This window comes from Squalius cephalus (assembly GCF_949319135.1).
Source record: "Squalius cephalus genome assembly, chromosome: 1".
NCBI lineage: Eukaryota > Metazoa > Chordata > Actinopteri > Cypriniformes > Leuciscidae > Squalius > Squalius cephalus.
Genome location: NC_137122.1, coordinates 36,453,369 through 36,467,999, shown reverse-complemented (window position 1 = coordinate 36,467,999; position 14,631 = coordinate 36,453,369). Strand labels below are relative to the sequence as shown.

General features: G+C 38.6%; 1 protein-coding gene across 2 annotated transcripts in view; it reads left to right on the top strand.

Moving 5' to 3' along the window:
• prkcbb (protein kinase C, beta b) overlaps nucleotides 1-14,349 on the top strand; it is a 123,813-nt gene extending 109,464 nt beyond the window's left edge. Inside the window, exon 17 of one of the 2 annotated variants that reach the window (XM_079885450.1) lies at nucleotides 12,263-14,349. In XM_079885450.1, the coding sequence (XP_079741576.1) occupies nucleotides 12,263-12,421 (159 nt within the window). In that variant the 3' untranslated portion in view covers nucleotides 12,422-14,349. Of the gene's footprint in view, nucleotides 1-2,244; nucleotides 4,767-12,262 lie in introns of those variants that run through there. The other variant, XM_079885449.1, reaches the window with a different exon arrangement.
• The last annotated feature ends 282 nt before the right edge of the window (nucleotides 14,350-14,631 follow it).

Sequence of the window (14,631 nt, the reverse complement as noted above, 5' to 3'; positions counted from 1 at the left end):
TGTTGGGGCTGCCTAGTGGCAAGGGGGTATTTATTTGAAGGATTTTAGTCTTACTAATGCTTCTGTTTACCTCAAATTCAGGTAAATACTGCATTTAAGAATGTGATAGATGATCATTTTTAAGTGCTTTTTGTAGACCTTAATCATGCAGTGATGGATTATAAACTTTTCTGTGCAACACTATTATAATATGAATTAAAATAAATGAATAATTGCATTTATCAAGAATGCGTTAAATTGGTCAAAAGTGACAGTAAAGTTATTTATAATGTTGCAAAATAAGTGCTGTTCTTTTGAATGAATACCAGCTCATGATTTCACCATCCACTTTAGGCAAATTCTTTTTATGCTAAAAATGAGTTCTCTAAATGTAATGCAGCTTTGAAAACATGGGGAAATTGAAAAAAATATATATTGTTACTGGTAAGTAAAAGTATATCGTTTCCAGTTTTTAAAAAGTGTAAGTTGCTTTCATTTTGAAGGAGCTGTGGTGAATGGACCCAAAGTTGATTGCCCAACCATTGTGCTCATTAGAAGCAGAGCCCCTTATAGACTTTACCAAGGTCTTCACTCTGATTGGTGGAAATGATGAACTCCTGTGAAGTCGAAAGCTTGTGAATTTGTCCTGTGCTGTGGGTCTATATTTGATCCATACGCATCATATCTGATCTACAGTGTTAGCGTTGGTTCTCCACTAATGACTGTGTAGTATTACAGTAGGCTATGGCACAAAGTATGGAGTCACAATATGTTTTTATAAATAATGCATATGTAGAACAGTAACACATGGATTGTGATATGCATCATACTGTGAGCTGTCTCAGCTCCACAGCAATAATATTCACCACTTGCCAGATTTTTCCTGTCTTTCAATGTGGCTGCACCTACAGTATTGTTTGCCAAAGGAGAGTATGCAGAGATACATCATCATGGGCCAGAGGTAGAGAACTGGCCAGGTTTGGAAGGTTCTGTTGGTTTGACTTTGCTTGCTGTTCATGAATATTACATGACTGTGCTTTAAAAGGTGAGTTTTGCCGCTGATCGATGCTCTCCACGAAAAGAGGTCCGTATGTGTGCGAGGAATTTCATTCTCATTTACAGATTTGCTTGTGTGGACTCACCTGTTTCTTACCCTTATGATGAGCGAGCTATTTAAATGTCACTGGAAGTGCAGTAGAACATTGGAATTTCAAAAGCTGACATTTGAACTGAAGCGTATGTGTTGGCTATGGCATTAATGCTGTTGTTATTGTTTTCACTGTTGTTGTTGTTGTTGTTGTCGTTTTCAAAAGCATCATGAATGACACCCTAACACACCATTAACATCTGGAACATATTTCTGTATCAGTATGAGTGTAAAGGTCTCACACACACCTCCATGCATTCATATTCTCCAAGTTACACCCAATACCCTGGTGGAAAGACCAGATTCAGGCTTCCCAAATACGAGTAATATGAATTACCATGCTGGTCAATAGTTTCATCAGATACACCAGATCAATCTCCCAAAAAATTGCAGCTCTGTCATCATTTATTTACCCTCATGTTGTTCCAAATTTTGACTTTCTTCTATGGAACATGTGAAAGTGCCATAAAAATAATTAATACGACTAATGGTGATGGCTTGATGAACAGATTGAAGACCATTGAGCCATTGAGACCATTATCTTCCATTGAGCTTTTAACCACTGCAAACAAATAATTTAGGTGAACTTGAAAGCATGTAAATTCTCTAGTGTCCTTTAAAATAAATACAATATCTGTCTGAAATTATAATGTATGTGTGAATCAGACATCATTATTTCTCAAAAATTCCAAGTAAAGTTTTGGTCTGTTTCTCTAGCTATCGTATGATCGTGTGGCTTCAAATTCTTGGAATATAGAGCTGTACGTTGTATAGACCACTTGTAAGACTTTTTTTGTGTGTGTGTGATTCAAAGCAAGATATTCTTTAAAAATACAGTGTTGGAATGACATGAATGGTAAATTATGACAGACTTCTCATTTTTGGGGGGTAAACAAAGCAGCCTAGTAGGGACATTCATTATGCTGGTCTGTTTAACAGGATATGTATCCAGAATTGCTATTCAGTAACCTGCAGTACCTGTCACACCCCTAACATTCACATCCATTCCCATACTTTTATTTGTTCTCTCTTTTACTTTCTGCTTCTGTCTTTTATGACCATGTTCATCATCCCCTCATCCATTACATGCCTCTCTTGTTCTTCTCTCCCTCCTGCAGTGTGGCCGGGATGCAGAGAACTTTGACCGCTTTTTCACCCGCCATCCACCGGTTCTCACCCCTCCAGACCAGGAGGTCATCATGAACCTCGACCAAGACGAGTTTGAGGGCTTTTCCTTCATAAACCCAGAATACCTTGCCATGGAAGCCCAGAGTTAAGGGCGACCCCCAAAACTAACCCAACCCTCCATCAAACCCCCTCTTCATCAAACCTCCTCATGTTTATGTACCATACACTCCGTGAAACGGCCACGTGTATGTATGTAAACAGCCATGCATCGAAACTAAACCATCTATATACATATGCATGCGAAACTTCAATATCTGTAGATTAGCCTAAAGGTGGCTGCGGCTTTCACAGCATCCCATTGAATGTATCCAGGCTGGAGGAACATTTGAATCTAAAGGCCTTTGTCTTTATTCTATTTGTACTCTATACAGTTTTCCTGAATGTGGCGTGTATTGCATAGCTCTCTTCTAAGCTACCCTCAGATGTGTCTGTTGCAGCACCGTAGGTGTTCAGATTCAGCCATTTGCACTATGGGTGCATGAATCACATACGAGATGCATAATGGCTAGCCTCGCTCTCCTTATCCAGTCTGTGACAGTGATACTTTGCTTGTTTCAAAAAGAATGCAAAGTCAAAAGGTTTTTGCATGATGATTTAGTTTTGCCTGAACTTTTATGATACATATGACGTTAGTTTCCTCTATAGTGCACCCCCAATCTCTGACTTGCATTGTACAGACTAGTAGATAACAGAAATTTACCAAACTTTTTTTCTTTTCTTTTTTTAAGCATGAGTAAAATACTTTTTTAGGATGCCTGTATCCTGTTTGCGTGTATGTACAGGCCAGTAGATCTTTATGGATGTGCCTGATTGTGGTAGTGATCTGCTTTTTTGTCTGATCATCTCACACCATCAGCAAACACTCACCCTTGTACAGGAAGCATGACTCCTGTGATGGTTCCCGTTGGCTCTTCCTTGTTTAACACTTGACTTCTGCTTAAAGGTCAGCCGGATTTTATCGAGAGGTATTTGACAGGCATATTAAATATCAACTACCTCCTGCTAGAGACAGTTACAGATTGAGGTAGGATGAGAGAACAAGTGCTAATATCAGAAAAGAACTAGTGCTGTAGCCAATAACTTTTAAAAGACCCATCGGCCGTATATTGCTGACCCCTAGGTTAGATGTGAATGTTTTTAATGGGTACGATCTAGAAACTCCAAAAACCATTTTTCAACATCATTGGGGTTTACAATGACAAAAGGATGAGTAGTCAGCCATGGGTAATTTTTAAAATGATACCCTGGATTTCATTGAAGAGCTTGTGTATGAGCAAATTAGTCTAGTTGGGACGCATTGATATAGCTTTGTTTCGCTTGAACGATTCCATCTTGAAGCTTGTCAATAGAGACCCGCCACGTGATAATATGCTGAAACTTGGTATGTGAAAACACTGAAGGAATACCACAACAGTTGTGTGCAACATAATATTGAGCATCAAAGACAAAGTTGAGAAGAACAGGATATAAAGACGCCGAATAATTTGCAGCTCCATTAAACAGAGTAGCTTTGAAAATAAAACATTTTGAGCGTGTAAACATTGCTCATAAGCACCAACAATAGGGGTCCGATGAAGCTATCTGACATTGTGTTAATGGGTCCAACAGGGGCTGGTCAGCGTTTTAATACAGTGCCCTAATTTAGCATGGTGACTGCTCAGATACGACAGTTGGTCTAGAAACACGAGCACTGTTCATGTCAGCGGTAACAGCAGCGAAGTCCCTGTGTGGAACAGATACCGTATCACTAAATGGAACTGGAAAGGCCACAAGAGCCACACATCCACAGAAATGGGTCAGATCCTCTCAGACATCAGAGTTCCCTGAGCGGTTATCCGTGCTGACTAGCGGCCAGTGGCTTTTATTGGAAACCACTGGGGCTTCATATCATATCTTCATCATAGGATTTCAGGGAAGGGATAATCTCTCTAAAATGGTTTCTCACATGAGAAGGTTTCCAGATAATGTTGTAGAAAATGGTCTTTTGTGGGATAAGATACTTTTCCCACTTTTAAACATAAACAAAGGACAAAAAAAAAAAGTGCATTTGTCATTACTGCCAAACAATACAGCGAGCAGTGCAGCGTAGGACTTTGATATTTTTTTAAGTGTCTTAAAATAAGCAAATAAAATGTATAAAATGTGTCAAATGTTATTAAATGTTATGAATTCTATGTGGTCAGTATTGTAGATAAAAAATAAAATAAAAAGGGGGGATTTTTTTTTGTGTTTTCTATACCATAACATGTGCATAGACTAAAGAAGCTTTGTGCATGCATTACTGAGAACTGATTCAGCTTAATAGACATATAAGACGAGTGTTTTAGCGAGTGTACTTGACCTTTCTGTGTGCTTTGCTTCATACATCCTCAATGCTTTTCTTGTGCCAAAGTATTTTCCACAAACAAAACGCAAGTATACATTGAAATAAAACTGAAACATCAATAGCCATTGTTTGGTTTTGCGTTGTTTCCCTCATTGCAGTTTTGAGTGTGTCGCCTATAACCTTGAAATGACACTGTGCCTGTAAATATGAACTCTGGAAACACAAATGACTGTTTTCCATTCGAAGACCCCGATGTGACATTTTATTCTATCACATAAAGCATTATTTGTATGTGTTTCTGAACTGCTTGGCAGAGAAAGTCTTGTCAGTTTGCTCGGAGCATCGCTGTATAAAACCAACTTGGACGGTATGCAGCATGTGCCCACGCTAAGCTCTGCATATTTCATGCCTGCCACTTAACATGAGAACATTTCATCTTGTTCCACCACCATTCAGCCAATGACATATGGAAAGAACATACATAGGGGTGGTTGAAAACTAGAGAGACGCTTTATATGCCATATTAATCATGCTGCAAATTTGTATTGTGAATCTTGGTGCTGTTGTTGGTGCTGCCAACAACATACAGTATAATGTGGCCTGCTTGCATAAATACCACCATAAAAACCAGCATGGGGGTCCTAGAGATCTTTCAAACTTGCTGTTTATACATATATATGCGGTACACAGTTGAGTCTGGCGCTCCACATAAGAGTGTTAATTAATTCTGAATGTCGCAGCCTCAAATTAAATGAGTTGGTTAGCACGAAGTGTGTGCGGCTTATCAGCTGAAAACAGGTCAGCGTTTGATACTGCTGTTCTCTTCTTGCGCTGACATCAGCTCGGCGCTAATCCGCTCCTTTATAGAAAGCTCTGTGCCTTAGTATCGCACGAAATTACAGAATCACGATTGGAATTAAAGCCTGGCAAAATGAGCACCTTGGATTTAGGGAGGGGGGGGGGGTTGTCTCTCGTCTTTTCTCTCCTTCCCAAGAGTTTTTTTTTTTTATTATTATCTTTCCCTTCGGGGCTTTTGGTACAGCATGCATCTTGAACCCTATCTTTGCTATATATCTGTATGAAACCACGGGCGATAAATTCAGATCTGCTGAAGTACAAACGTCTCATCCTGGTATTCTCAATGTGCCGACTTGTTCTGCTGTCATCCACCACTATCTTATATGTCCACGTGCATCATAGCCTGTTTATGGGAACTGAACTGCTCGGTGTGCCCGTGCTAATCTCATCTTGTCAAACAGACCTGTATCTAATCAACACAGAATGGCACTGGCCTGCATCAGCATGGCAAGCTAGCATGGATGTTCCTGTCAACTGAGACCATTTTGGACCATCATTCATCTCTAATTAGAGTCATTTATCATTTAGTGACGGTTCAGGATATCAAATATTTTGTTGGATGTTCTTTTTATGCTTTTTGATCTGTTATATCCATTCTGATGTTAACAATTTACACCATTTTTTTCAGTTCCTGGTACCCAGTGCTACACCATGCTAACAAATACAAATGTCAATTGCCAATTTAGGTATCTAAACATGGATGCATGAGTTTTGTTATTTGTATATTATCTGTATATAACACTTTTACATGGATCATTACAACAGTAGACATATTTATAGGATAATTCATTCTACTTTGGTCTATCTACTATTTTATTTTATCATCTATCGAATAATTAAATCTCAAGGTTATGTTGGATGGTTAGAATTAAAACTAGCCTTTCAGAATCAAGCCTGCATTGATCCCCCCCAGTCCTGAGGTTTCCATGCCAATGCCCAGTGCCATTTACCTTTGAACTGTTTGGCTCTTGAGAGCTCAGGTAATCTAGTGGCCATCACTCTGGAGTTGTGGCTTGTGTGCTTCGCTGTGCTGTGGTGTGCTTGAACCGGCAAATGGACATAAGGTAGGAAATGTGCTTCTGTTGTTGTATTATATCTCTTCCTCCTGTCCACTGTATTCTTCCTGTCTGGAGCTGTTTTTATCCATGTGTAAGGTGCCAGGAGATCTCAAAAGCTCTTCTGGACTGTCTCTCTTCCAGTTTTCTCTTGTTTGATGTGATCTGCATACCAATATTTGCAGTCATATGTATTCTCTGCATCTGTGATCCTGGTTGTTTGTAAATCCTTTTTGCTGTGCTTTGACGGCACTCTCATCCCTCTCTCTGTCTTCCTCACCTAAAAGCGACTTGTCCCTGTTCTTTGTCATTTTAAAGTGCTACTGTATTTTCAATGCCTTGAAAAAAAAGATAACACTGCTTTGTCATTGTTGGTTTGTTGTCTTCAAATGTACTGAATATTTGCTTTAAAAGTGAGCGCCATGCTACCTTTAAAATATTTTGCACTTCCCACAATTCCCTCAGGCCCACCATTGACCAGAAAGCTGCAGTAGCACCTCAATGCAGTACACAAGATCCGAGGGGAGGAGTCGGATCTTATATAAGGGGTGGAGATTGGTAGGTTTAGGGGTGGAGATGGGTGGGTTTAGGGATCAGGGGGTGGAGATTGGTAGGTTTAGGTATGTAAGGTGGGAGGAGTTGGATTTTATCCGACTCCTCCCCCCGGATTTTATGCTCTGCAGTGAGGACCATCTCGAAAGCTGAGTTATTTAGGTGGAAATAAGAAATGAATAGCATTGTTTTTCCAAGATAGGCATAATTTTTTTTTTTTTTTTTTTTTTTTTTAAGTCTAACAGGATATTTGACAGGAAAAATGGTGGAATAGCAGCATTATAGCCCCTTTTACACAGCAATCCCAGTAAATTACCATACAATTATCAGTATGACTTTACCAGTAAATACACAAATATGCTGTTCACACAAGCAATGGTGTTCTGGCTTTTTACCGGTAAGAGACCATTCACACATCAGTACCAAAAATACCAGTAAATTCAGGCGTTAGGGAATGATCAAACAGAACACGCTTTTGCTCTTAAAAACACGAGACGCACATAATAATCTCCAAATATCCAAATGCAGAGGCGCAATGCTGATGAATCTGTCATGCTGTCTCCAGCGTGACACGTTAAAAAACTGAGATGTGCGCAATGGTCAAAGATGATAATCTAGCTCATATTTAAATAGCTTACTGTAAACAGAACGGAGTAATCACGTCATCTCCATAAGAACTTTGATTGGCCCAAAGCAGACATTTTACATCAGCGCATTCTGACTTCGTACTTACTCATACCGGTAATCTTCATTCTGCGTTCACACAGAGCACATTACCGGTAATTTACTGGTAATGTTACAACTTCCTTGTTAGTAAATTGCCAGAACCAATTTACCGGTATTTTTGAAAAGGTCACACATGATATCTTACCGGTAATTTACAGGTAAAGACTGTATGTGTGAAAGGGGCTTGCAGCATTGACAAAAAGGAGTGTCGTTTCAGAATAAGAGCTTTAATAAATCCCCATTACAAAGATTTTTTTAAAAATCAGAATAACAGGTACTGATGCATCAATCAATATACAACCAGGATCATAAACTAACTAGGGTCATGTTGACTTAAGGAAGCCACGTTTCTGCCTCAGAGTAATTAAAATAGACAGAGAAAAACTTAAAGGAGAAGTTCACTTTTAAAATGAAAATTCTGTCATCATATACTCACCCTCATGTTGTTTCAAAGCTGTATGAATTTCTCTCTTCTGCTGAACAGAAAGGAAGATATTTAGAAGAATATCAGTAACCAGACAGTTTTTGGGTCCCAATGACTTCCATAGTATATTTTTTTCCTACTATGGAAGTCATTGGGACCCAAAAACTGTCTGGTTACTGATATTCTTCTAAATATCTTCCTTTCTGTTCAGCAGAAGAGAGAAATTCATACAGCTTTGAAACAACATGAGGGTGAGTATATGATGACAGAATTTTCATTTTAAAAGTGAACTTCTCCTTTAATTCCGTGTAAAAAACATAATGACTAAGCGAAATTGTACTTAAATTGTAGATGATACACAAGTAGCAGTGTTGTGCATGTCAAAGTGAAACATCTACTGTATAATATAACATCTATAAAGTGATATATAATATAGACAATATATCTATAATCTGTCTATAGAGACATAGAGACCAAATCCGTTAACATTGCCATATTCAATAACATGCTAATTCCTGAGAGTTGTCATGGTTGAAATATCTCCATGAAAAGTCTTTCATTAATTAATGATAATGAAAATAGTTAATGATTTTGCACATTATTCTAATTTTACATGGTGTATTTCAATCATTTTATAGCTGTGAAGGGCATTTTAAAGGGATCACCTGATAAACAACCATGTTAAAGGGATAGTTCACCCAAAAATGAAAATTCTGTCATTAATTACTCACCCTCATGTAAGACCTTCGTTCATCTTCGGAACACAAATTAAGATATTTTTGGTGAAATCCGATGGCTCAGGGGGAGCTCCATTGACAGCTATTTAATTAACACTTTGAAGGCCTAGAAAGGAAGGAAAGACATCGTTAAAATAGTCCATGTGACTACAGTGGTTCAATACTTGTCATTTGTCAGAACGCCAGCTCCTGCGTCATCACCACGCGCCGTGGTGCTCTCGTGAACGTGTGTAGGAGACTGATACGGAAGAGAAGAAATTGTTGAATGAAGTCGTTATTTTTGGCGCACAAAAAGTATTCTCGTCACACAAAAGAGTATAATTTGTGTTACGAAGATGCACAAAGGTCTTACGGTTTTGGAACGACACGAGGGTTGAGTAATTAATGACAGAATTTTCATTTTTGGGTGAACTAACCCTTTAATTACTCAAATTTCCAGTGGTTTCTTTTTGAAGACTTGTGAAAACTATTTTTTTGATTAATAACAGATAAAAAGTGTCAGAAAAGAATAACTTTTATCATTTTGAAGGCACAATTATGAGAAATAGACATCTGTAAGATATAAAGTCAAAATTACAATAGTGAGACATGAAGGCATGGGAAAAAGTCACAATAGTCAGATGTAACGATGCAATTATGAGAACAAAAATACCAATTGTGAGATATAAAGTTGCAAGTACAGTATGAGACAGTCACATTTACTATTATTTATTTATTTACTAGTATTTTTTATGTATTTTTTTTTATTTTACTCTGAGGAAGAAACCAGCTTGCATATTGACTCATTGAACACAACAATGTAATGGCGTTCATTCAGGAAAATGCATTTTTTTTCTCCACTATAATTTGAGATGAAAGCCCCACTACCCTCTATCAAACACATTTCTACAAGACAACATAGCTTAGCACTTTGTGTGAATTTGTGCATTGAAACGTTTTGCAGTATTTGCGTTGCTGAAGCTTCTTGCTCCACTGATGCTCAGCATATTGAGCGCGGCCCTCCCCCCACGCCAGCGTTTCCTTTGCCTTCATGGATTTACATTGCCAAGCAGTGCATTAACAATGTCTAGCCCCAGAGAAGGCCCAGTCCTCTCTCCTTCACTGTTTTTTTCTCTCCATCCCCTCCATCTTTCCCACTCTCTCACACCTTCTGTCACATTCCCTCTATCCCTTTCTAGCTTACTCTAACCCACCTTGCCCCCACATCCCCCTCCCCCCTTTCTTTCTTTCGTTTACTCTGTCTTCTTTCCCTCTCCATCCTCCCACTCAGTATGTGTTTGAATGTGTGTGTGTGTGTCCTCTGAGCCAGGCTGGCTCTTCCCTCGGGCACGCTGGCACACAAGGCCACAGCAGCAGTAGGAGAGGAATTCTCCCAGTAAGAACAGGCCTGTGGGCCTAACAAACCGTCTGCCCCTTTCATTTAGACTCCTCTCGCAGAGAGAGGCAGAGGGATATGGAGTAAAAGAGAAAAGCCAGCCGTGCCTACGCTTTAGCATTTCATAAAAGAAACAGTACTGCACAGTGTGTCAATGCAGCGAGCGTCTGCCACAGCAGATCTGGATGGGGACTGTCAGTGAGATATGAGTCTCATCAGTGGCCTCGGCGTCTTTTTAAGTGCTTGTGTGTTATAGTGTCTTCTCCTGAAGTGGAATCCCTTCTTCTTCGGCACACACTTCTTCTTCAGCCTTTAACACAGCTGGGCTTCTGCCTAGAGTCGGTTTTCCATCAGCTTCCAATTTAATGTGGATAATTGTGGATTTTTAAGGGATAGTTCACCCAGAAATTAACATTCTGTCATTATTTACTCATCCTCATTTTGATCCAAAGCTCTATGCTGTTTTTTCATACTAAATATTTATATAGTTTATACTTTTTTTTTTTTTTTTTTTGAAAGAAATCAATACTTTTACTCAGCAAGGACACATGGAACTGATTCCTATTTCAAATATGCATTTCTTTTGTTCATTAGAATAAAGAATCTTTGAATCAAGAATCCTTGAAAAAATGTTTCACGGTTTTCACATTTTTCAAGAAACTTAAAGGGGTGGTTGATTATGATTTCACTTTTTTAACTTTAAGTAGTGTGTAATGTTGCTGTTTGAGCATAAACAACATCTGCAAAGTTACAATGCTCAAAGTTCAAAGCAAAGGGAGATAATTGCTTTTAAAGAAATTGCTTTTTAAGGACTACAACAAACGGCTGGTAAGGACTACACGACATTCCTCCCGGGTTAGTGACATCACAAACCCTACAATTTACATAAACCCCGACCCCGGGAACGCGATTTATAGATTATCATGACAGAATATGCTAATCAATGACTAGAAGATATCTACACATAAGCTACATAAATTCATCAACTAACCATTCAGAAATGTTGTCTACATGTTGTCACTTATTCTTGAGTCTCTCCATCTTTGTCTGACTCCGGTTTGAACATAAAAGGCTAAAAGTTTTTTAAATTTTCAGGACACAAGCTGTTGTAGCTCCGCCCCCAGTGCTGGGAGCAGCAGCTCATTTGCATTTAAAGGGGCAGACACAAAAAACGGTGCGTTTTTGCTCACCCTCAAAAAGTGACAATTTTAACATGCTATATAAAATATCTGTGGGGTATTTTGAGCTAAAACTTCACATACACACTCTGGGGACTTCAAAGACTTATTTATATCTTGTGAAAAGGGAATTATACCACCCCTTTAAGTAGCAAATCAGCATATTATAATGATTTCTGAAGAATAACACGACAAACATTATTGCTGTTTTTACTGTTTTTGATTAAATAAATGCAACTTTGGTGAGCATAAGAGACCTCTTTCGCTTAGCAACTGTAAACTTTGGCATAGATTTATTTTGCCATACACCAGTTTGTAGTGACCATGTGCTTTTAAGCTTAAAAATGTTAACACAAAAAAAGTCACACAATAACAATAATGACGGTTGATGTTACTAATATCCAACCTGCAGCATAGGCACCACATTTGACTTGTGAGCAAGATACAGAAGATTTTCACAGAATAAAAACTTTTTATAGTGCTTGTATGGTGTTTTGTCATTTTTGGATCTGAGTTAAGATTCCACCAAAATGTCTTCCTTTGTGTTTCACTGGAACAAAAATAAAAGTATACAGGGTTGGAACAACATGAGGTTGAGTGTATAATGACTGAACTGAGATTTTTGAGTGAACTATCCTTTCAAGATCTGAGGATTCTGAAGGTATATATTATTTTCTAAATGCAGCTAACACCCCTTTCCTTTCTCTTTTCTTCTAGCGAAACAGCCGAGATACCTGCAACTTTGACCGAGAGTTCACTAAAATGGCTGTGGAGCTCACGCCCACCGACAAGCTGTTTATCATGAATCTGGACCAGGACGAGTTCCTGGGGTTCTCCTACACCAACCCGGAGTATGTCATTCCCACTCAGGGTTAATCGAGCATACGCACCAGAGACTGCTGGCCATGTATCTCTGTCTGCCTGTATGTGTGTGACATGTATGCTCAGGGTCGTGAAAGCTCACTCATATTACTGTAACAGGATTTTACCAAAGGGCTCAGGTTGACCATCTCAGTATATAGCTGTGCGGTATTCAGACAAGTTCCCATGAAGCCAGAATTCAACTAATCTGTCTCACCATAAGTCAACCGTTTCCCTCTTCCTTTCACACTTTCAGGGGAGCCGGTAGCCCCGCAGCTTTGCGAGATTGCATTCTGTGTTGGTGTTTATACAATGGTAAACGCGGCCTATGCAACAAACGAGGAACAAACACGACTAACCCCGAGTGAGCAATTTGAAAAACAACAATGCCGCCTTCAATTATTTATTTGCGGTTCATTATTTTTCCCCCTGTTTGGTCTCTATTTGAGCTGAGCTAATGTTTAATTCACTGGCTTAAACCCATTATACCAAAATATTATTACCTTTCACACATGACTTGAGCCGGCGATCCCATGCAGCCTCTGCAAAGTGCTGAATCCTGGCAGAAGTGTCAAGAAAGAGAAAACATGAACAAGAAAGACAAAGATGTCAAGATGGTTGCACAGTGAAAATGTCATTATCATTCATAAAACACTTTATTTCAGGAAGGATTCATATTACTGGGTTTGGGGAGAGTGAAGATTTGTAAAGCTACTAGTTCATATTTCAGTATCCTTGAGGACAAGGATTAGAAATAGCCGGATATATCAAACGCAGTCGACGCCGTCTTGCAATACAGAATTCAAATAGTACATAACTGTGTATCTATGCACCTTGTAGGAAACACAATGTGCCATTTTTCAGAGGACGTCATCATCCTTGTGATTTCAAATGCTTAATTTGCATGATTGCAATAGTTTGTTTATCCTCTAGGCATAATACTTTTGGATATATCTATCATTCAGGCGAAAAGACTCATACTTGCAAAAATCATACTTGCATTTCCGAACACTTGGTCTAGATCAGTCGTGTATAGCAATGTGATTGAAGTCCGCCACCTATGTGCACTGATGACTCATAGGCTTTGTGTATATAATGTAACTAAGCACTTTCTGAAAGGACATGTAGTAGGCCTATTTCTTAGTTACCTTCTCGTTAATTTAAAAGATAAAGGCATTCCGTTGATAAGGTTTTGCATGTTTGGATTTATTATCATTACACATTAATGGCTTATAATTTGTCCCATGCATCATCTTCAGGTTTTGTTTGTTTGTTTGTTTTTTAAGTATGTAAACATATTCATTTGTCTAAAATGTACTTGATGAAACCTCTAATGAAAATGACTTTGAGATTAGATACACATAAATCGATAGGGTTCTCACTCTTGAATAAGCGGAGCTGGATTGATCTGTTCTGCCCGCTCTTGTACAGATCCTCACCTCTCTAGTGCTGTGTGTGTAGCGGTGCCGTCTCTGTGAGGTGAATTAGTTGCAGTGTTTTGATTGGGCTAAGTGATAGCCTTCATTTTATACTCACCGTGTGGCTGCCTGGTTGCGCTATCCCATAATGCTCCCATAATGCAAACCCGTTCGCTCCGTAGAAAGTTAAGCCGCCGCGTATCGATCGGGCAATTATCAAAAAGAGAAATAAAAAGCATATATCAGTTGACACCGTGGAGCGTGAGGTGAACGCGAGGTGATTTAGAGGGAAACTTTCGCAGGCTTAAAGGCACAGAGTGTCCTCTTAATTGCCAGCCGAATAGTTTATGACTCTGAGGTCAGCTCCAGGGATCAGGGATAAAGGATAAAGGATGCGAGGTCTCGGAAGCTACAAACACATAGATACTGAGTGAGATGCAAGGTAAATCATTAAAGTTATAACTTATTGATGTACTTATGAGAGAATATGTAATATGTTCTATTTATAATACAGATATTCAGTGTAAAACTGCTTTTGTCTGGTTTCTGTGTGGATGATATGTGTGTGCATGTGTGTTGACTACAACAGTCTTTCGAATTGTAGTCTGAGGATATGTTTATCATTTCCTTATATCTATAATAATATTTTTCCTAATATTTAGTGATAAATATCCAGTGGGTTTTCTTGTATTATATTATTAAATACTATATAATCATAATAACATTCAAACAAATTCAACATTCAATAGGCTATATATTTATAATGTAGCCTATTGAATGCTATATAAACAATGTTTTTCTCTTAGA